At 42.3% G+C, this 24,235-nt stretch overlaps 1 protein-coding gene and 1 long non-coding RNA gene across 2 annotated transcripts; both read left to right on the top strand.

The window, feature by feature from the left end:
• Positions 1 to 271: 271 nt before the first annotated feature.
• Positions 272 to 14,624, top strand: rhbg (Rh family B glycoprotein). Its single transcript, XM_048260663.1, has 10 exons — positions 272 to 676; positions 7,166 to 7,352; positions 7,699 to 7,849; positions 8,646 to 8,793; positions 9,680 to 9,846; positions 11,969 to 12,106; positions 12,425 to 12,558; positions 12,821 to 12,942; positions 13,036 to 13,109; positions 13,826 to 14,624. The coding sequence occupies exons 1-10, from the start codon at positions 496 to 498 to the stop codon at positions 13,898 to 13,900; spliced, it is 1,377 nt and encodes a 458-aa protein (XP_048116620.1). The 5' UTR covers positions 272 to 495; the 3' UTR covers positions 13,901 to 14,624.
• Positions 690 to 3,180, top strand: LOC125305740. The gene is made up of 3 exons (XR_007195457.1): positions 690 to 1,021; positions 1,969 to 2,070; positions 2,544 to 3,180. It is a non-coding gene; the product is annotated as an uncharacterized LOC125305740 (long non-coding RNA).
• Positions 14,625 to 24,235: the final 9,611 nt, after the last annotated feature.

The raw sequence follows: 24,235 nt of genomic DNA, 5'->3' as shown, positions 1-24,235 counted from the left end.
TCAGAATTGAGCTTGGTAAACAAAATATTCAAAATCAGCACCCTCCAATTAGGTAAGAAGGGTGGTTTACCAACTTTGCCTCAAATTTGCCGTCAGAAGTTCTCTTCTGTGAAGCTGCTCTCCCTCTACATATTACAGTTCTGCAACTGTAGCCTATCCACTTTGACTGATAATCATTTCGAATCCACCTTAAACCCAATAAGGTAAAAGAGGAGGAGCTGTGGTTAGCAAGTGGGCGTGAGTGATTGTGAAAGACTGCGGAGGAAAAAAATCCAACAACAATTAAAAACTTGTGTGTCAGCTGGACTCCTCACATACTCTCACACAAGCTGTGAAGAGTTTGTCTTCCTCTTCTACCCCAACAAACTGGGTCCTCTAGCCAAGTCCTGGGCTGAGAAAGAAAGATAAAGAGAGAGAGAGAGAGAGTTGGGGAAGACAGAAAGAGATAAAGAAACAGATTAAGAGTGTGAAAGAGAGAAAGAAAAGACCGGCATCATGGCAGAAACCAGTATGAAGATCAAGCTGCCCGTGGCCTGCTTCATCATGCAGATCATCCTCATCATCATCTTTGGCGTATTGGTGGAATACGACGATGGAACTGACGCCAAGAAATTTCACCAGCTGCAGATCAATGGCACAACCGACATTGAGAATGAATTCTACTTTAGATACCCCAGTAAGTCACCTTTGGGGCAGCCCTGGACTAAAAAGTAAAACATTGCTGTTTTTCATTTGATATACTTTTTTCCATCCCAATAGCCTAAAAGTAATTAGATTGTTAAGTAAAAATACATTTTGTAAATTGTGTGTGTCCTTCAATCTATTTTTTTAGATTGATACAATATAAAAGTATAACATAACAATAAAATTCAAATTATACATTCGATCAAATGACTTTTATCGATCAAGCACGATTCGCGCAAACATGAAAACTCGAGAGAAACTTCTGGAAGAAGACACCAAGGAAGACACCACTTGAGTGGATGGTTGTGTTTGGCAGAACAAGAGGACACTTTGTCAGGTAAGAGAGGAATTAACCAAAATGACAAGTCTCCGTTATCCTTGCCCTTTATTTCAGTATTTACACTATAATTTTAAGGTGACTAGTTACGTTTTTAAAAGGTGACTTTCTTGACACCGTTTTACTGATAGCCAGGTTACCTAATGGCAGTGACCGTTAACGTATAGCATTTGCAGGATAGCACGACCTAGCATTTAAATATTTGTATAGCATCAAGGTCATATCATTTAAATGAACAGACACGCAGATTTGAAGTTTTTATAACTTCAATTTAGGCTTTAGCGGTATAGCGTTAACCTGGCGCCATTTGACAGCTAACAAATAATAGCTAGCAGCTATGAACATGCTAACGTTAACGTTCACTTAAGGTTGGATACTGTTAGAAAGACCGCCAGAATGTTCTCACAGGCGTTGAAGTTAGATGCGGCAGTGGAGTGAGAATGAGACTTTGTGCCTCATGTGCATAATTTATAAAATGTTAGTTTTGATGTTGACACCTAAATGTGTATCAGTACTGTTTGTAGAGTATTAAGTTGTAATGCTGTTAATAATATTATGGCCAAGATTGCTATCTGAACGAGATGTTATAAATCGCCCGTCCTGTATTATCGCCCTGTGTGTGTGTCACTTAATATTAATTTTATACACACTAACACGGCGGATTCGTAAAGAAACGCAAGCACCCACACCACAAGTGTAAAAAAAAAGTTTTCATGACCAAAGTTCGCAGTATATTGCATTTCTCCGCCGACAATTAAATTAATCACCTTAATATGCGAGTGACGTGTTTACGGAGTTTAGGCTAACTCTTTACTACTGGCTCCGCTCGGGGAGTTCAATGCCAATATGAAGCGGATTTTGTTGTTAAATGTTGAATTTGTGAAAGAGGAAATGCATTTAGACTCTGAAACTGAAAAACTGAAACTGTTTTTATGTTTGAATTTTAGGGAAGCTGCTGCTTGGTTTGCATATTTCCTGGTGCCTAGTAGTTTGGGTTGCTCGAGTTCCTGGCTGGTAGTTTTGGTTGTGTCCAATCTTCGCTAACACTTGTAAGTTCTTTTTGCCATTGTGTCTCTTCCTTGTATAAGACAAGTCAAGCGTAATGTTACTTCTGTGATAAAAAGATGACAAGTGAGTTGTTCAGAACCTTCCTATTTAGTAAACTCTTTGTACACAAACAATGTTCTCAATGCTCAAGTTCATGTGTAGAGACACTGATGATACTTTGATCAAAGTTTCATGTTGTGTCCAGCCTTCTTAGTGTTTCTCTCTTTCTCTCTCTCTCTCTCTCTCTTTCTCTCTCTCTCTCCCTCCCTGCAGGGATGTCATATAAACACAGGCGCATAACAGGTTCTACACATGCAGCTTATGTAATGCAAAACAAGCAGTGGTGTACTTATTTATGCTCACTCAACAGGGGTTGCACAGTCACTCAGTTCAGGAAATACAGAATAAGCAGGGGTGTCTCTCACACACTCAACTGAGTCTGGTCAGCATTCCTTAATATGTTTTGTGTTGCCAGGATATGCCAGGTGATGGACTGGAGCTGGATGGAATGGCCGTCTTCATCAGGGACACGGACACCAGGGTTCTCATTAAGGGCACAGAGGTCCTCAATAACTTCCCTCAACAGCAACTGCTGTGTCAATGTTATTTGGACTGGCATATGTGCTAAACCTTCAGTATCCAAAAGAATTGAAATTCACTTTTGAATTTTTCCAGAAAGTCTTAATGGAACTTGACCCCAGAAAGATGACCCCCAAAGTATGTCGCCTCTGTACTCTGCTGCACAGTCAATGACAGCCTCTATTGAATATGTTAGCTTTGTAGAACACATACACGGGATAATCCACAATATCTTTTGTAATAGAAATTCAGTAGTTGTTTGTTCACTGGATGTGGTGCTATTGCAATTGATGCTGTGGCTTTAATCTTTTATATATGTATATTTGTTAATCCACAATCAGTATTACCGTGAGGGAAGCAGACCACTTGTTTTTAGATCTTTGACATTCTTATTTTGCAGAACACACACAGGATGGGAGAAGTTCAGTCTCCACTATATCTTTTGTAATAGAAATTCAGTAGTTGTTTGTTCACTGGATGTGGTGCCATTGCAATTGATGCTGTGGCTTTAATCTTTTGTATATATGTATATATTTGTGTGTATATATATATATATATATATATATGTCTTACAACAGAATGTTGTATGTATTTGTATGTTATGTGTTTGTATTGTATTGTAAGACAGAATTTACTGTTGAATGAATTTGTATTTATAAAACAATGCATTTGTTGTTCTGCCAAAAAAGTTAATGTCTGTAATCTTAACAGTGCTTTTCATACATTTAATAAATATTTAAAAGAACGTTTGGTCTCACTGACTTTTTAGGAAAAAAATATTGAGATAATTTTAAATGGTTAGATTATGCTAATTACAGAGCCTTTTATATTACTTGCAATAAATACATATTTCATATTGAAGAAAACTTAATTAAGATCAAGTCAGTTAAAAAACTTTCTTTCCATTCAAGCCAATTTAAATGTTTAGTGTATACCAAATTCTGAAAAGAGTTTGCATGAAATGCATGCATTTATTTGCATATATTTAAGACAATTTAAAATATTGATTTACACCAAATTAAGAAAATGCAGAAAATTAGTTTAAACTGAATAGTTTCTGAACCTTAGATCAATGTAAAATCTTTATTGTGAATGGTTACACTCATTTTATTAAGTTAATCCAATGTTTCATTTTTTACAGTGACTGGTTAGCGCTTCGGACTTGTAACGAGGGTTGCCGGTTCGAAACCCCAACCAGTAGGCACGGCTGAAGTGCCCTTGAGCAAGGCACCTAACCCCTCACTGCTCCCCGAGCGCCAATGTTGATGCAGGCAGCTCACTGCACCGGGATTAGTGTGTGCTTCACCTCACTGTGTACTCACTGTGTGCTAAGTGTTTCACTAATTTACGGATTGGGATAAATGCAGAGACCAAATTTCCCTCACGGGATCAAAAGAGTATATATACTTATACTTACTTACTTATACCTGATTGGAGGCAAAGGGGGGTACAGATAAAGATTTGGGCATTGGCAAGATTCACCTGGATGCTTCTCCTGGTGTTTGCTGGGTGTTGGCTGCGGTGGCTGAGCTTTGGTAGTTAAGAACTCACTGGTGGGCTGTGCTTTAATGCTGTACACTTCTTGCATGGTATTAAGTGGTCTTTGCATTCAGGAAACGCAAAAGGAAACATTACTGACAGCTCTTCACAGCAGGGCATGTTTTTGCAATGTCCCTGTTCACAGTTTTATGGTGGATAACTGTGAGACATAACTTTACTGAATGACAATAAGAATAACATTGCATGGTATTAGCAGGTGTAACACTATTATTATGCAGGTGTAACACTAACAATGCCGTGATTGCATACACATTTTGCATAAACTTATTGAGATAGACAGTTAAGAAGTCAGAGAGAGATGCTTTTCATGAAAGTTGTTTAAAATTCAAAAAAAATTTTTTTCAAGGGAACAGTACTGTATTTGTTCATTAAGTAAGAAGTGCTGTTGGTTTAAAACCAGTCATATTAGAATATCAGCAGACCGTAGGCCTTTGCTGACTGTTCTTTTCTGCAGCGCTGCCATATTATGTGGTCAAACTTTGTCCACACAGTAATTTTTCTTAATGAGACAGAAATGTTTTTGTCTTTGCTTAGTCTTGCATGCATGTTTGCAAGTCCCCATTGCTGCCAAGTAAACATGCAGCGTTAGGTGCTTGTATGGCTCATTTAAGGATATCGAGCAGTTTTCCTCCTTCTAACTTTTCTTTTGAATGGGGTAGCATGCACACTTTTATGGTTTATTCATGAAACCCCCCACATGGATAAACATTTGGCTTCACGGCAGCTGGCCCTGTTCAAGAATCGAACACATTTAAATATGCAATTTATTTGGAATATTGAGATAGAGGCTATTGAAGTGTCCCTCTGTGGTCTCTGGTGTTGGGATGCTTGACTTCATTTCAGCATTCTTTACACAGGACCACAAACTTGCAGTGGTCAGTTCATTCTCACCACAAACACTAGTATCTTCAGTAGCCCTGGCTGTCTTTCACCTTACTGTGAGTTCCACTTTAAACCTGTTCCACTCTAACCATGTGTGCATGGGAGGGCTAGAGTGAGGCAGCCTGAGCACTGAGGATGAGCTGCTGGACCTGTGTGTGAATCTTAACCTGTCAGTACATGCACATACACACACACACTCACAGTCACAGTCTCACACACACACACACACTACATACACAGACGCACACACTTACATGCACACACACACACACACGTATACATACACACACACAGACGTACACACTCACATACACAGACTCACACACTCACATACACAGACATACACACATGCACACACGCACACACACACACACACGCTTACCCAGAGGGGGGTCTATGGGGCCAAGCAGCTGGGCTAAGAGAGCCTTGAGGGGAAGCTGTCTCACTCAGTCTCACACTTAGAAATGTGAGAATAGGGGTTAGGAATGTGCACAACAGAAAGAGAGATGAAGAGACCGATAGAGAGGGAGAGAAAATGTCATGGTGGTGTTTTTTTTACCAAACCCGTAGGAATCTTTGTAGTGACTTTTTAACACACACAAGACTTCTAGACTAGCCATACCCACTTAGTCTCACTTTTGTCAACAAAGAAAACAGAAAGCTTAGGGCCATACAAAGATATTACTGCTCAGGTAACACAAAATCTATTAATCTTTAACATTGCCTATTTTCATTAGATGAGCAGCAGTAGATTTAATAAGGTCAGAAGACAGATCAATGGTTGACAGGTGAAATCACTCGCCTTGGCAATTTGACTAAAAGTTAACAGAAGCACAATTGTTCTCCCTGATCATAACAATGTCCGGATGTATAGCCCGGAAAGATGTTATGCAATGCTAAAGAGATGATATTCTTGTTGGTCTTTGACCTGTGGCTTGCTAAAGCACTGATTACCAAATATCGTCTGTCCTAGGTTGAAATATGGTATCAGATAATACTGTATATATGTGTGAGTGTAATATGCTGCTTGATAAGGCACCAAAAACATATTTGTGATACAAAACCTTATATTTATGAAGCCATGAATCAAGTTGCCATCACACTGACAGCCTGTGTGTGTGTGTGTGTGGGGGGGGTGTTTGGGTGTAGATGTGAGTGTGTGTGTGTGTATTTCTGAGTGTATGTGTGTGTTTTTGTTTTTGTGTGAGTTTATGGTGCTTGATGCCACAAGCTATCTGGGCCAGCTCACCCTCAGGGACTTTGGCAGCTTCAATTGCCCCTTGTGCCGAATGCTAGTCGCATGGCAACCACACAGAAAGAGATTGTCCCAGGCTGCCTAAGAACGGTGCTGTTCACAGATGTCTAACAAGAAAAGCAAGGTGCAAATTAGCAACCTTATTTGACCTCACAAACCATGTCTGATTTCTGTGAAATGTTATGGTTATGGGATTTTGCAGACGCCTTTGCCCAAAGCGACACACAAATACAAAAACAACATAATATTTAAAATATAACAGGGAACAGAATGTGTTTTGCTTATTATAATAATAATGCATCCAGCTGATAAGTTGCAGCACTTTCCCAATCTTTTAAATGTTTGCAGAGAAATAAACCCTTGTCCATGTCTAAGCAAACATGCATGTTTGCAGAGAAATAAACCCTTGTCCATGTCTAAGCAAACATGCATGTTTGCGCAAAGCTCTCGAATGAGCTGTTGTCACAAGTGCTTAAGTGGTTTGCACATATTCCATTAAGTACACACATTGGCACATACATATTAAAATGTGTTTGCATTGGACGTACAAGATGCATCACTTTCTGACTACCAAAGCAGCTTCGAGTTCAATGAATCCATGCATGCTGTTATTTTCATGAAAATAGCCCCCATGTTCAAAACATGGTGACCATATAGAATGAAATGAAAATGTTGATTTCGATGCCTACGATGTTTTGAATTATTTTCATGTATCTCTGGCACAGCAAAAAGATTGGTATGTCTGATGTGGCTTCTCTCTGACTGCCCTCCCTGTGTGTGTGTGTGCGTGTGCGTGCGTGTGTGTGTGTGTTATCAAACAGGCTTCCAGGACGTGCACGTGATGATCTTTGTGGGCTTCGGCTTCCTCATGACCTTCCTGAAGCGCTATGGCTTCAGCAGCGTGGGCTTCAACTTCCTGATCGCCGCGCTGGCCCTCCAGTGGGCCACCCTCATGCAGGGCTTCTTCCACGGCATGCACCACGGCAAGATCCACATCGGAGTGGAGAGGTGCGCACACACACACACACAAACACACATACTTACATACACACACCAACACACACATACACATGGTAACACAAACAGACACGCACCAATGATCTCTATTACTCTCTCTCTCATTCTCTCATTCTCTCTCTCGTTCTCTTTCTCTCTCTCACACACACACACACATACACACACACCGTTTATTTAATACACTTTGCATATACCTTCACTACAGTATGAAAACGTACTGTAGCCCATACTCCCTATGACATACAACTTTTTCACCACAGCTGCTATTACTTGGTGCCTTTTGGTTGCTTTATATTTGCCTGCTTTACCTGCTCATGTTGCTACACCTCATTGGCAGCATGATCAACGCTGACTTCTGTACGGGGTCGGTGCTCATCTCTTTTGGAGCGGTGCTCGGCAAGACCAGCCCTGTCCAGCTGCTGGTGATGGCCGTCATTGAAGTCACTCTGTTCGCTATAAACGAGTTCATTCTGCTTGGCCCTCTTGGAGTGAGTGTTCATATCCTCACACCCATCCACACTTACACCCACACATCCACACTCACACTCTCACATACACACTCACACCCACACATCCACACATACACATCCACACTCACACCCACACATCCACACTCACACCCACACATACAGATCCACACTCACACCCACACATCCACACTTAAACCCACACATCCACACTCACACCCACACATCCACACTCACACCCACACATCTCCACCCACACATACACACTCACACATCCACCCACACTCACACATCCACCCACACATCCACACTCACACATCCATCCACACTCACATCCACCCACATTCACACATCCACCCACACTCACACATCCACACTCACACCCACACATCCACACTCACACCCACACATCCACACTCACACGGACAAATGAGATGCCGCACAGGTTTTTAATGGACAGCCTGCGGTGTACGGACACATAGTCCTACTTCAGACAGAGAAAGAAGGACGAAGCCTGTTTCTCACATGGATCATGTGGCCTTCTGCAAATTATTCACACACTTTACATTATACTCTATGTGCAATGCACCAAACACTTGAACCAGAACAGGAACAGCACCAGAAACAGTATGTATGTGCTAGGAACATGAAACAATTTAGGAAAGACTGCTCAGAATATGTATTAGTGTTCATGTATTTGTCCTTACGTGTATTTAACAATTACCAGAAATCACTGCAAACATTTTAAAAGGATGTATTTGTGTGTCTTATACATCTTATAAAAGATGAATGAATGAATGACCGAGTCTCCTTGCAGGCCAAAGATGCCGGTGGATCCATGACCATCCACACATTCGGTGCTTACTTTGGCCTGGTCGTGGCTCGCGTGCTTTACCGCCCGAACCTGGACAAGAGCAAGCACAAAAACGGCTCTGTCTACCATTCAGACCTTTTCGCTATGATTGGTAAGCAACCTCATTTTTCATGTCTTATGAAACTCAGTGGATTGATGGAGATTGCATCACCTGTAAGCCCTGGGGGTGCCTACAAATCATGCCAATAACTGGAGAATTTACTTGGGGGAAAAAAATGGTTTGGTTTCACCAAATGTAAGCTGTCATACCAGTTTAAGCATGACTGTTATATTGAAGGAACCCTGCAGAAAGAAAGTAAATTAGTACTAATGCTAAACTTTGTTAGAATGTACCAGACCACAGAAACAAACCCCAAATCTCCCAACAACCTTACTGTAATATTGTGGTTTAAGCAAGGAGAAATATAAATCATATGTTCTAGAGCTGAGCATACCGATGGAATTATGTAATGAACTCTCTCATTTCTGACTTTCTCAGAAACCTAACTGTCATATTAAGTCATCAGTCATTTTGATAAATGAGGCTTCCAGTTATTGACGCCTGAATGTGACAATATGTGCTGAGAGAATTAGTCATTCTCTAATCATCCTTATGTGCCTCTGCCAGTGATGGGTCATATACCTGCTCTGAGCTTTAATAAGTTGGACTTTTGGAACACATTATTGGGGAAACATGAGATCAACAAAATAAATCACATCAACACACTGTATGTGAGAGAGACTCACTTTTCTGTGTTACACTGAAACAAGTAAAGAACTAAACTGACTTGCCAAATGCTTTTCATTTCTGTGTTGTGGGAATCATGTCCAGCTGTTAGAGAGGCGTGTTTCCCAACTGAACGTCTCCTTTGCAATGTGGCTTGAATGTTATTCCTCATTTCGTCAGTTGCTTTGGATACAAGCGCTTGCTAAATGAATAAATGTAAATACTGTATGTAAATGTAGCTTACATCTCATCTGTGTGTGTGTGTGCGCAGGCACCATCTACCTGTGGATGTTCTGGCCCAGCTTCAACTCGGCCATCACTGCCCACGGAGATGACCAGCACAGGACGGCCATGAACACCTACTACTCCCTGGCATCCTGCACACTGGCCACCTACGGCATGTCCGCCCTGGTCTGCCACGAGGGCAAGCTGGACATGGTGAGGGGAGAGTGGAGGTCACTGTTGCACTATAATAGATGTTTACCACAGGGGCGTAGCACAAGATCCTGGGCCCTATGCGTAGGCAGTCCTGATGGGCCCATGCCCCACCATGCATATATTCCAGACTTTTCAAGGGCCCTCTTCCCCTTGGGGCCCTGGTAATCAGTCCCACGTTTACCCCCAGTTCGATGCCCCTGGTTTACCACACGTAACCTTGTCAAGTCATCTTGTTGATTTGATTGAATACAATTACCTAAAACATGTGGCTTCACATTACTACTTGATAAACTGTGCTACACACGTTAGCATAACTCAGACAAAGCAACGCGATGACTTGACTGGTTTATCTTGAGGGTGATCTTTTGTTTTTACAGTGTATGTGCTGTGTGTGGGTTGTTCACAAGACTTGATTTCAAGCGTTGATCAAGTCAAGCCAAGTTTATCAAGTGTGCAATGAGCGCATCCATTCATTCTAGTTTAGATAGTGATCCAACTGCATGTGACTGTCAGCAGTTAGGAAGTTGGGGAATGTTTGCATTCACACGTCCATTCAGATGACTACAACTTTTTGAGTTGTTGGGCAGGTTCCTGCATTAAGTGTAGAAGTCATGGGTTTAACAAACCCACCAGATAGAACAGATAAGAGTCAACAGAGAACACAGTATACCAGAAACACACTATTGCATAACAGATTTGTTAAAAGGCAGCAAGTATATCCTTTAGGTAACAGGGTGCAGTAAAAAAGAGATCACAGACAGGCCTATCATGGCTTATGTACTGCATAATCTTTGCATTGGTTGAGCACATATACCATTGTGCACAGGTAATACAGCCATGACGCATGGAGACTTAGCAATCAAAATCATTTTCATTGAGATATGTATGTAGATGGAAAGTTGAGTAAAATGTTACAGTGTTACAAAATTATCAGTTGTCATTTGAAGTTAAAGTTGACTGGTATTTAACACACACTTTTATCCAAAGTGACACAATGGTAACAATTGTATGCTCAGGAATCAAACCTTGAGACCGATAGTCAGGTGGTGACGTTGTTCCACCACACCTGTCTAGACTTCCACCTTAGGTGAGGAGAGAGATGTGAGCGTAGTAGGGACCCCCTGATGTGTATGGCTGGTTATGTAGTCTTTACGGCCTCATCGCTCTGAGAGCTCTCCCTGGCAGTCTTCAACTTCCCACTGGGATCTCAACACCCCATTGGAATGGGATGTTGCAGAAGTATATGTCACTTTCCAGACCAGCTGCCTCTCAGGACTTTGTTTGTGTCCGCTGTGGCAGGAAGTGCTCTGGCTGTGCTTTGGCCTGGTGTGGCAGGAAGTGCTCTGGCTGTGCTTTGGCCTGGTGTGAGGGCTGCAACTGTGCACTGCACTGGTCCCCTACGAGCTAAATGCAGAAACAGTGCAGTGAACGAAAGGCTAGCGAATGAAAAACCCCTAGTTTTTACATGGACTGGGCAAAAAAAGCCATACACCTTCATTAAACTGATGTTGATTTTCTAGAAATAAGCAAGATTACATATACAGTACTGTAAATATTTTGTAAAAGTGGTTAATAGTCAATTCAAGTCAAGCATTCCTTTATGTAGTGTAGATCTTGAGTAGCCTGGGTGCCATTCCGAACTTAGTCCTTGAGTAGAGGGTGTAGAGCTTAAACTGATACCCACATGACCAGAAAAAGGTTGGATTTCATGTCTCTGGTGCCTGACATTCCAGAATTGCAAACACTTCATATTACTGTGTAGATAGAGACCCAGCAGCATGTGAGCATCATGCAGCGAAGAAGTTGGGGGAGTTGGACCACATACCAACGAACAATGCAATCAATCTTCCAATCTGCACGAGGAGAGAGCCTTGTAGTAGAGTAAAAGTAGCTAATGCAACGTGATTGAATGATAAGTTAGAAAGAAAAAAAACATTTTTTACAGTTTCCAGATGCCATGTGTTCACATTTTAGTCACCTGATGAGATGTCTTAGCATACACTTCAGATTGCATCACAGCACATGCATTACATGGGGCAACTTTATCTTGTGATAGGGGATGCAGTCTCTCCATCTGCGTTGGTTTCATAACTTGTGTGCGGTTGTCTCGTCATGCTCTCAGGTGCACATTCAGAATGCTGCTCTTGCTGGAGGTGTTGCCGTGGGAACAGCTGGAGAGATGATGCTGACTCCTTTCGGCTCCATGATCGTGGGATTCCTGGCTGGAACCATCTCTGTCCTGGGCTACAGGTTCCTTTCGGTATGGGCACACAATTCTTATTATGTGAAATAAATATATAAGGCATCAGCATTCTTCTTCCTTAGTGTTTGGTTCCAAGTGAAACAGTGTATAAGTATTCTTATTTATAGATTATGATGCAGTTCTGTATATCATTTTTTTTCACTAGCAACACATATAACACACATACACATGCACGCACACATGCACCATGCGCGTGCACACACACACACACACACACAAATTCACACAGAGCTGGTAGTGAAGAGGTAAAGCGCGATTGCCACTGCTAGAACTTCAGTTTGATTAGACCCCCAACTGTATTTTGCCCCACACCAGCCCATTATGGAGGAGAAGCTGAGGATCCAGGACACGTGTGGCGTCCACAACCTGCACGGCATGCCGGGGGTGCTGGGGGCCATCGTTGGGGCCGTCACCGCCTCTGTGGCCTCCAAAGATGTCTATGGGGATGGGTAAGACCGCCAATCAATCAATCAATTAATCAATCAATAAATCAATTAATCAACCAAAGAATGAATTGGAATTTAAACACCAACACAACCTCATACCACCTAATGTCACCAATGGCAGTTTCATCAACAAGATGAGACAGGAAATACAAAAAAAGAGATATCAAATGTTGTAATTTTCTACTTTAAGCCAGGAGTAACAAAAACATCTTGTCCGGTCCAAACTCATTGCATACCCTGATGATGTGATGGATCTACTCCTCAGGTTGGCAGATGTGTTTCCATTGATCGCTAGCGGCGAACTTGATGCCTCCACACAGGGAGTACGTCAGGCTATCTCTCTGGCTGTGACTCTGGGCATAGCGCTTCTTGGAGGCCTGATCACAGGTAAACCAATCTCTCTCTCTCTCTCTTCTCCTTATCCTAGGAACTATGTAAGTTTGAAATAGACTGAATGTATTGGTGCCTTCTTTGTTGCAGGGTTCATTCTGAAGCTGCCCATCTATGGAGCTCCCCCTGACACTGCCTGTTATGAGGATGCACTCTACTGGGAGGTAAGGACACTACAATGGGGAAACATAGGCCTTTGAGATGCTGTGTTTTACTCAGGGGGATCAAGATTTGGAGAGTTAGCTTCAGCCAGTTAGCATCCACCATTTTTAAAACGGTGTACCTCAAGTTCTTACTTCCACCCACATTTTTACAAACAATCACTGGTTGACACCAACGCTTGTTGCCTATGTGGATTGGTGGGTGAGCTGTCAATGTGGGTTAGCCGATCCACATAGACGACATTATTTGTGACCATTGGTAAAGTGGCACCTAATTACGTTTTAGAAGCCATTTTTGAAGATCAGAAGTCCACTGAGTATACTTTTGGCTGAATTAGCTAGACTAACATTGGTTATTGAAATCAATGGGGCCAGAATATCCTCCCTCTCCCTCTCTCAGTTCTATATAATACATCTGGTTTGATCTAATATTCACTCAGTTTGTGGAGTGGAAAATGTTGAATTTGCACAATCTCGCCACAAGGTGGCATACTTGTCATAAACTAATCTTGGAACTTCAGTCATTGACATAGATGAACTGGTTTTAGATTTTTTTTATATTTCTATGAGTCGTCTTATGTGTCAAATGGAAAAAGTATACGTATTGACATGGTACATTCTACCATTAAAATACACTTAAAAAATATAGTATAAAAGTCAGAAAAGTAAAAATACGTGCATCGATCCATGTTGATCTTGTGTTGATGTCTGTGTGTCAGGTCCCTGGGGAGGAGGAGGGCCAAGGAGAACTGACCACAATCAGGACTGAGGAGGGGGAGAAGCTCAACGGTTAAACTCAGCTAACTGAGCTGAGAGGGCAGCCCCGGCAAATAAACACAGAGACAGAGAAACAGATACAGAGATACACACGCATGCACACACACACACACACACACACACACACACACACACACACACACTCCCAGAGAGAATGAGAGATAGAGGGGAGAGAGAGAGTGAAAAACAAGGTGCATTTTGATGTGCCAAAGACGAGCGGTTTGGGTGGCTGCAAAGGGTTCATTTCACTGGCATGATCACCGCAAGCCACAAGGGGGCGCAATAGGGGAGAGGCAGACAGACACAACATTCTGTGATGCTCATGCATGACTGGACCCACTGCCTTTTTGAATCACTCACTGCCTTAGTATTTGAAAAAGAACCTGTAGTTCCTATGTGTATATGTTCCCAGTTTTTAGGAAATTAATATGAATCTTTTTGAATTATTAACATGGATTTATTACATATCTTTTTTATAACATCTCAGGTGGGCATGAATTATATGTGTGGCCTGTTTGCCAGTTTATCTGTTACAACACCACTGGTGTGTTCAAAGGTGACAACCTAACAGCCAGTATTAGGTACTTCTAATGTCCACTAGATGTCGCTTCTGGATACTTTTTTGTAAGGGGAGCTGTTCAACGATGTTCTAAGCAGTTCAAGCTTCAGGGATCAGCCAAATGTAATTTAACACAAACATCCACCATTGTGAGAACAATAAACGACCAGAGTGCATTTAAAGATGATTTTTTATATGTTTTTCAAATGGTATTTTCTTTCTCTGAAACCAATTGAGAGTTTCCTTTGTTCAATGCTTTGGATCATTGTCCTGCTGGAGGGTCTAGCCATGTCTCATCCTCATTGTCCTGGTGGATGGCAAGATTCTCCCAGAAAAAATGGCTCCATTCATCATTCCTTCAACTGTATAAAGTCTGCCAGTACCATGAGATGAAAAATAGCCCCGCACCGTGATGCCTCCACCTCCAAACTTCACTGTTGGTGGTATTTTTACGGTGATGCACAGTGCCACTTCTCCTCCAAATATGGTGTGTAGTATGACATCCAAAGAGTTAAATTTTGCTCTCACCTGACCAGAATACATTCGTTCAGTATTTTATAGGCTTGTCCAAATGTTGTGTAGCAAACTTTCAATGAGCTTCAACATGTTTTTCTTCGGTAATAGAGTCAAGCAAGGTGAGCGGGCATAGAGGCCATGGCGGTGGAGTGCATTACCTATGCCTCCAAGTCTGGAGCTTTCTCCGAGTGGTCCTTGGCTCTTAGGCTACACTTCTGACCATCCTTCTGACTTCCTGGTCAGAGATCTTGTGAGGAGATCCTGTGCATGGCCGATTAATGATGCAGTGATGTTCCTTCCATTTGCAGATAATGGCTGGATGGATACTGGATGATTCTGAAGTTTTGAAATGTGTAACCAGTTCCATATGTTTTGCAACAATAATGTTGCAAAGGTCTTGAAAGAGCTCTTTGCTTTTACCCATCATGAAATGTTTCTTGTGTGACAACTTGGTAACGAAAAACCTTTTTATAGCTCATCAATAGGCCTATGTACTAACCCAGCTTATATTCATTTCCACAGTTAGGAGGGATAATTACTCTTAACTATATATAGATTCCAGCTCGTTCCTTGCCATTCCATGCCTTTGTGTAGGCTACTGCTTTTTCTTAGCGTGTTCAATACTTTTTCCCTGTACCATTCCACTTTTTTACTCATAACTCTACTTATATTAATGTTTGGATTTTTTTATATGTGTGGATTACCTAAGTTAATACTAATGTCTGGTGAAAAAATAATGCAAATAGTCTCACTGGAAGTAGGCCTATACTTACTGAAAAAAATGTTGACGTGTTCAATACTTATTTTCCCCGCTGTACATTACGAAAAAACACTGCACTTCAGGAATTCGTCATGTTGTAAGAGTTGGTCTCACTAAATGGGACCTATATGGAATCAGTTACAAAAATAAAGGTCTGTGTATGTTTTGGACAGTATGTTTTTTTGGTTGTTCTATTCATAAGCCACGCGTTTACACACCGACCACATCATATGCAACTGTGTGTAAAATAAAGAAGCTGACATAATAAAAAATCATCTTAAAATATGGATGCGTAAGATTGGCAGGTCTCAGAGACATCAACATTAATAGAGCGCCCCGTTCGGCGATAAACAATGACATCAAATTATAGCGATTCCTGATGAAAGCGATCTGGGTAACGTTCTTTAATCCGACCATGAATACTTAATGGTGCCTACAATCACAACGGAAGGGGTTAATACCCGCGCCCAGATGGTTTCCACTGCGCAATTAGCACAGTTTCACTTTCTGGGATCAAAAGACGGGGAGAAGGGGGGCTCCATTTTGATATGACGTTATTAAGGGGCGCCCGAAGCCTCTGCATGATCTTGAGCGACGGCGGAGAAGGCTTTTAAAAGCAGATTTTTTAATTCTCTTCCTGCATCTTATTTACCCACGGCGCCCGGCGTGAACTGCTGCCGTGGTCTTTTCCCATGAAGGAGAGAGGTGGACAGCTGTTTCATGAATAGGCGCTAATGATGAAGTGCTTAATGGCCATTGTGATCGCAAACCTTTAAGTTAATTCTAATAATTGCAATTACGACAATTATTTTGTTTGTGTCTGGTTAAAATGTGACTGGAGCTCCACTTCATGCACAGTAGGAAATATATTTTTGTGCATTCGAGAAAGTAGCCTAGTATTCATTTTGTGCACAAATGGACAATAGGCTACAAGTGATTGAGTGTTCCATGACCTGACTTACAACTCACCATCAATATGAAAAATTCTATGACATAAAATAAAATAGAATATAGCTTAATAGCCTGTATTATATGACATACATTTTACAAAAAGGCTTCTTTGTCCAACAATGTATGAAACCTGCTGCCTCTCCCTTTTCTCTATTGCTAATAAGGCCCACATAGCTAGCCCTCAAACAACCAAGTCGAAATTGGGGATATGGGGACCCCTCCGAATCCTCTGGTCCCCCAGCTCATGCTGCCCCCTAAAGTCCACAATGGCGCCCTGCAGGAGATGGATCTCCCTCCTGTGGCAAGGGCTAATGGGATTACAGATGCACAGCGATCAGGGGCCTGCCGTCCATTCAAGCACATCCACACCTTCAGGGGCCCACCACAGCCCAAAGCTAGAGAGAGAGAATAGGAGGGATGTTGGAAAGATACCGTGGTTGGGGTAGGAGACAAGATAGAAAACATGTGTGACAAGCCATACAGTGGAAATATGTGTGTGTGTGTCTGTGTGTGTGTGTGTATTGGGGAGGGGTTGGGGGGCTGTGAACATTTTCTGCCTATATTATAGTAATCTGAGTATCCAGAAGCTCGCATCATGCATAACAGTGTTCACAGACAGTGTCTATATAACACAATTCTGTAAAGGTAGTGGATTCATGTGGAAAGGGGTATACTAATTGATGTTACTGTGAGAGTGTATGTAATAGAAGCAATAGAAAAAGAAGACAGAGAAAGGGACCCTGGTCAACAGGTCAAGATTAACAGCCAGACTATACCAGATGTGCCATTAAAGCGTTCCGTTCACGGAGCGTAAACAAAGCTTAAGAAGACTGGTCTAATTTTTTACAAAAGTATGGGCCACTATCACAGTTCAAGTGAGTGTAGTGGAAGTGAATGATTACAGCATGCGCTCTGTGGAACGGAACGCCTCAGTCATATTTTCTGTAGTTCCATTTGACGAATTTCACTCAGTGGAACAAACTATCAATGAATTAATACTATCCAACATTAATTCTTTGAAAAATTGCCATCCTCCAACAATATTTTATGATGAGGAAAAAAAACAGATTATGAAAGGTCATGGTGGCTTGTTTACCAGAGTCCTTTGCAAACAAGGACTCCCACAGGACCCATTAACAACCACAGGCCCACAAGGCGTTTGTCACACCCCATACCAAGCAGAGGAGCGACCGGCTGGACATGGGGTGGGGGGTTGTGCGGCAATGAGACTCTCAAACCACATCCAGTGGCACGCCTTGGGACCTGCTGCCTTTGTGGAGTGCATGCCCCCAGGGTCAGAGGTCACCAAAGGTCAAGTGAGGTGAGCCCTCATGAACTTTTAATTGAGTCCTCTGTTGGGTGGGCATGGGGGACATGGCTCCACAGACCAGGGGCCAGCAGGCTGTAGACCGGTTTAGAAAGTCAAGTGTCCTTCTCCATAAACCCTCTCCACACCTCACCCTTCAGCTTCCTGTCAGACAAGTGAAAGGAGCAAACTGAGCGAAGGTTAGGAACCCACATCTTACTGATTAAGGGTTAGGAGAATGCATTCAACAGCTCTATGGAAGAGACTTCTATTCTTATTATTTATTCTTGCACTGTTGGACTTACTCATTTGCACCATCACCATGACACTCACTCACACAGAGCACCTTACCTTACTATGGACAGAGAATCACAGGCTCAGTCCCTGCCTCAGTCATTGCAAGCGCCTCTTGATTAATCACCCACTATGTGGATACTGTTTTTAGAATTGATTTAGATTAAGTGTTATTTAGTATAATTTGTATTTTAGTATATTCTTTATCTTCTACTGTTCTTATTGCTTAGTTGTGTTTTTTTATATTATATACTTTTAATTACTTTTTTCTGCTGTTAGTGAATGTGTGTGTGATGTCTGTATGCTGAGACCTTGAATTTCCCCTCGGGGATCAATAAAGTATCTATCTATCTATCTATCTATCTATCTTGTTGCACACACACCTGTTACAATAAATGTATTTCATCTGCTTATCTTTCCAAGATGTTATCTTGTCCTGCCAGCTACTTGATTTGTGGAGAGCTGATTTGTGTGAGGTAGCCTACTGATGAATTATTTGCAAATCAGCTAAAAGAAGGCAATGTCCATGGTAACTGTTGGTTGCCTTCTTCTGTGTTAATGAAAACCCAATCACCGTAGTTGCCCATGGTTATGTGTGCTGTAGTAGTGTGTGCTGTATGTAGTAGTGTGTGCTATATGCTATATGATCAGTCAGGGATTAAAAAAAATACTAAAATATGGGGTCCAAACACACACTTTTTTAGCCAGGAAATGTTTAATGTTTATGCAAAACATAACAAAATTAAAGAAAAGAGAAAGGAACATCCTAGGGAAGCTCTGTACACAGATTTCCCAAAACACAATGTACACAGATTTTGTGTACACAAAAATGTCACTGTGTGCCTCTGAACAAAGCCTACTGGGTAATGAGGGACGTCCACAGACCCTTCATTATTTCTGTCGGCAACACAAAATTGGATCTTTTTCATCAGCGAAGAGCAAAGGAGAAGAAAAAGGAAAGAAAGAAGAAAAGAAGATAAAAAAAACCTATGCAAATTAAAAAAAAGAAAAAACTATGCTGATAAAATCAGGAGCGAGTTGGCGAGGGAATGCCTTAATTACCAAGTAACTAATCTCAGCTAAATTAATAATGGGGTCACGGGTGTGAGGAAATGGTGGGTGAAAAATTGAACGAGAGAAAAGACGGGGAGAGCGTGAGCAACGGGAATGCTGTGTGATGGCACCTGGAGCCTCGATGGGAATTCTGTCTCTGTCCTTTCCCCATAACCCCTCCCCAACCTCTGCTATTCTCTCGCCGGCGCTCCTGAGCGACAAACAGCCTTTGTGGCCCAGGCGCAGGGGGAAAAAAATCCTTTATCGGACGCCAATTTGCATGAGGGCAATAAGCAACAACACATTTGCAAAAGGACGGCAGCTGCACCTCCCTCTCATCAGGCACTCAGCCATTCCTCTTGTGCTAGAGCAGCCCTCATTCACACACACACACGCACACCACTCACTCAGCAATTTACTCACATTTATAAATCAACACATATACACACACACACACAAACTAGTGTTAGCATGTACGTAAGCAAGCACACACAGCGTTCTTGGATGTCTGTTCTCACATGCACTCTGACTCTGACACAAGCAATGCCACCTTCCCATGCTTGTGCACACACACAGACACCCATTTTCTCTCCCATTCTCAGCCACTACATGCACGCATGCATACACAAATACAGCGTGCACGCACACACACACACACACACACACACACACACCCACCTTCTCAGCGTAATTAAAGCAGGAGGTCTGTACAATACTCTTTTGTCTTAGCACAAGGCGGAGAGAGAAATGAATGAGGCCTCTGCATACTGATTAGGGGACTGTAGCACTGGGTTGGGGGTGTTAACAGATGACATAGTTGCAATGGAGAAAAAAAAGGAAAAGAACATGGGACTACTTTCTACCTCCTCTCCCACGGTGGCGCAAGGATACGGTGCGTTTGCAACATCTCCTGACCGCGGAGCAGTAGTCTCCATAGGAAATGAGTCCCGAGTGCTCTGAGACATGAGTGGCGTGTTGCGGTGCATACATGAGGCTGCATCAGCATGTGACTGGCTGTGCAGTGAGCACAGCGGTGCGTGAGGTGGTACCACCTGGGACCAGTAGATGGCACTGCAGAGCTGAGAGCGCACTGAGAGGGAATTGTGTGACTTCCACATGGCTTCACACTGTGTCTCTGTGATTTTGAAATGATTGATATTTCCCTTTAGCAAAGAACCTGGAAACACTGCAAGCATTCATTTTGTGTCAGAGACATATTTTAGGTTTCCATTTTCAGACCCTTTGGTTTAAGGAAGCATCATCATTGTCTCTGTCTTCGTCTACCTTTGTGCAATCTTGTTATAGCTGTTAAACGTTTATTCCAAATTGTATTAAAAAAAATGTATTTTAAAAATGAAATTTCATGCAAGTTTAATTTAATATATATATTTCTAAATACATCTTAATGTTGTTCAGTCACAACTCTGTAGAATAAGAACTGCACTCAAACTCAAATCTTCAGCTGAATCGAAAACTTGACTTAGACTGCAAGCATCAGCATATCACTGCACAAAGAGCAGCATATGTAAGAGCAGCTCATAGGACAAAGGGAAGATTTACAGGCCACTGATGGCCATCGTGATTTATGAAACTGCTGTTGTGAAATGCAAACGCAGGTCTCAGCTTTTACTGGCCCTTGACCTGGAAATAAGAACACTACATTTCACGTGTGTACTTCTGGAGAAGAGGAGAACTCTCTTCTTCTCTCCCCTGAAAAGGCTCCTGAGCTATTACTTAGGGTCCATTCAACTGCAATGGTTGGTTAACACCAGAATGCCATTGGTTTATTTTTCAGTTATGCACCCAGACTTCTTGTCAACTCTTCTGCTGATCAGTTGACGTAGTTTTATTTCAGTTGATTTTTTTGTTATTTCATCGTTACTGCACACTCACCCAGTACGCTTGGACACTGTCTCTCCCATTAACACTGCAAATCATTTCAAGAGAATAACTGTAAAAACTACAGCACACAATTTCATTTTTACCTCCAACAACGAGGGAGAGCAGAGGAGCTGACAGGCTTTGGTCCAGATTCCCAGCATCATTATAATATTCCGTTCCGCATCACAAGAATCATGAAGATCGTCTTGGGCGGTCAATATTTAATGCCCCCATTTGGCCCCTCATCCCCCTCAATTTCCCTAACCACCCCCCCCCCTCCCCTCTTTCCCCCTCTCATTCTCTCTCTCACTGTCACTTCCTCGGAGGGGCATTAAAAGGCTGGATGTCCGCCCCTGGCACCCAGTTCAGAAGCGCTGCGTGTGAGGGCCTGAGTTTGAGCAAGCGGGCGCCCACTCCAGCCCGCTCCCACAAAGGCCCCATTCTTCGGAGTCAATGGCTCCATTAACGGCGGAGCCTTTTACTCTGGAGGGGATGTGAGTCTTCCCGAGGTGGCACACAGAGACGGCCATTAGAGCCAGGAAGCTGGGGGGGGGGGGTTACTGGGGATGGAGATGGGGGGAAAGGGGCCAGCGAGGAGGATGAGGTGGCGGTGGAGGTGATGGAGGTGGGCAGCGGGCAGCGAGGGCGCAGGAGGGAGGGAGGGAGGGAGGCCATTTGGCCAAAAATGACATTTGTGCGAGCGCCACCAAATTCCCAGTAACCCACTGCTTTTGTGGCGCTTACCCATTTTTCTCTGTCTGTCTGTCTCTCTCTCTCTGTCTCTCTCTCTCTCTCTCTCTCTCTCTCTCTGTCTCTCTCTCTCTGTCTCTCTCTCTGTCTCTCTCTCTCTGTCTCTCTCTCTCTCTATCTCTCTCTGTCTCTCTCTCTCTCTCTCTCTCTCTCTCTCTCTGTGCCTTGACATTCTCTCTTTCCCTTCCTCTCTTCCCTGCCATCCTTTGCTCACTTTCTCTTTCTCTTTCTTTCTCTATTTCTCTCTCACTCATATGCTTCCAAATGTCCACTTTGCAGTCCATGAGAAAAAATACTGTGTTAGTGTGCATCACAGAATGTAAGACAAAAGACTAATATGTTGGGCCTGAGAGAGGAGATGTATACTGCTGAAGCATCACTCAGAGAATTACAAGGGGTGAGCTGCTAAATAAGGAATACATGTCCACCATGCAATTCGGTGATCCTAAAAAACGCTCACTGATTTTTGGAGGGAGCCAACAGTGAGTTTCAGCTCCAAATTGATAAACATGTTTAAAATGACTTCTGAGAGATAAACATGTTTAAAATGACGTCTGAGAGATAAACATGTTTAAAATGACGTCTGAGAGATCCTATCTTTGTCACTTTCTCTCTGAATATGGCTGGTAGGGATGTATGTAGATGACATTACCCTTCCTGGAGTCCAAGCGAATTTATTAGAAACAGTTTTCTTTTGTATTGTGCTGCAGTATGAATCATTTGACACTGATGATCTGACATCCAGAGTTCAAATTAATTTCGCTCTATTTCAAGATTTATGATTACAATTAATGACAGATTAAATAACTCTCCTACATACACCTAATACTTATTTAACAAGTAAGAAGTACTTGAAATATTTTAGCTATGCTGGGGTCTCTATAGGTTACCTGGTAATTAACATCTAAATATAATATAATCACTCGCACATAAATATTTCTTATCTAATGAAATTAATTGGGCTCAGCACATTGTCACAAATTAAGATTCTTTCTGGGTAAAATAATGATAGAAAATACTGATAGAAAGATAAGCACATCACCCTTTGAATGTGATAAACTTACAGGCAAAGATTAATGAGTGACATGGCATTGATCCCATCATATACAAGTAATAACCAATTATTTTGAAATAGATCTGCTGATCACTTTTAGGTACCTGTGACCCACCATATACATTTGAACTCTGGTCAGCTCTGCTTGTCTGTACACTGGGTGTGTGACGTAGATGTATGGCTGCCTGGAGGGGTCTGTGGTGTGAGGAGGAGTGAGCAGACCTCTCCAAGGCCTCTCGCTGGGGACGAGGAGCCGGCCCCTTGCTGTGAGGGGGGGTTCCCTACGAGAACAGGTGGGAAGGTGGGCCTGAAGTGGCAAGGGGGATGGTGTGTGTGTGTGTGTGTGTGTGTGTGTGTGTGTGTGTGTGTGTGTGTGTGTGTGTGTGTGTATGGTTCTAAAGGTTTGGGGGTGGTTGGTAGGGGGTTCAACATCCAGTGATCTAATGACGACCCAAACTTCTGAGCAATATCCAAGACGCGGCTCCCTTTGCTCTCCACCAATTAACTCCAGGGGTGGGGACATTTGATTGACAAGTCTATTATTACCATCCGAGGAGCAATGCGGTGACTGAAAGAAATCAAAGGGGGAAACTGGTGAAGGACAGCTCCAGTGCGAAGTGAATGCGCGTAATATGCTTCACTGCTCCAATTGTGCTCGCCCAGTCCTTCTCCCCTTGTTCTCGTGCGAAGATACCGAAATCAACTGCAAATGATGCAATTTCAGGGCTACGTGGAGAAATTGGTGGTGAGTAGGAGTCATGCCTAAATCCAAAGTGCATACAGCCCCTTCTTTTCACTGGTCTTATTCCATTCTACTGGCAGCTTTTGAAGTAGTGCATGTGATGATTCGATTTGTAGCAACGATACAGGACTTTATACAGCATAGTTCAAATTAAACAATACATGGGAGCTTTAAAGATAAATAAAATACTATTATTTGTACAGTGTCCCCAATTTCCCCAACATTCCTTTAAATGACCCTAATATTTTTTATAGTCAACGATTGTTCATACTGCAAAACTGCATACTGCACCAATGAGATGGTAATGCTAACAACAGTTATGTTTCTAATCACATTTTTTTATAGCAAAAGAGCAAAATTGTATACAATTGTTGAATGTATAAAATATTATGTATTGGTCATTTTTCTGTGCTATAATTCTGTTGACTGGCTCAGCCTTGCAGCAATTAAAATCATATATTCAATTTTTCACGGGCTTTACTGACC

The sequence above is a fragment of the Alosa alosa genome, chromosome 13 (genome assembly GCF_017589495.1).
Source record: "Alosa alosa isolate M-15738 ecotype Scorff River chromosome 13, AALO_Geno_1.1, whole genome shotgun sequence".
Taxonomy (NCBI): domain Eukaryota; kingdom Metazoa; phylum Chordata; class Actinopteri; order Clupeiformes; family Clupeidae; genus Alosa; species Alosa alosa.
This window is presented reverse-complemented; position numbering and strand designations above follow the sequence as displayed.

What these genes read in the sequence shown, in the direction of transcription:
- rhbg (XM_048260663.1), top strand. Translation starts at nt 496, where the DNA reads ATGGCAGAAACCAGTATGAAGATCAAGCTGCCCGTGGCCTGCTTCATC. An exon ending in ACGAGGGCAAGCTGGACATG is followed by an intron (nt 9,847 to 11,968) that starts GTGAGGGGAGAG and finishes TCATGCTCTCAG; the next exon opens with GTGCACATTCAGAATGCTGC. An exon ending in TGGGCTACAGGTTCCTTTCG is followed by an intron (nt 12,107 to 12,424) that starts GTATGGGCACAC and finishes GCCCCACACCAG; the next exon opens with CCCATTATGGAGGAGAAGCT.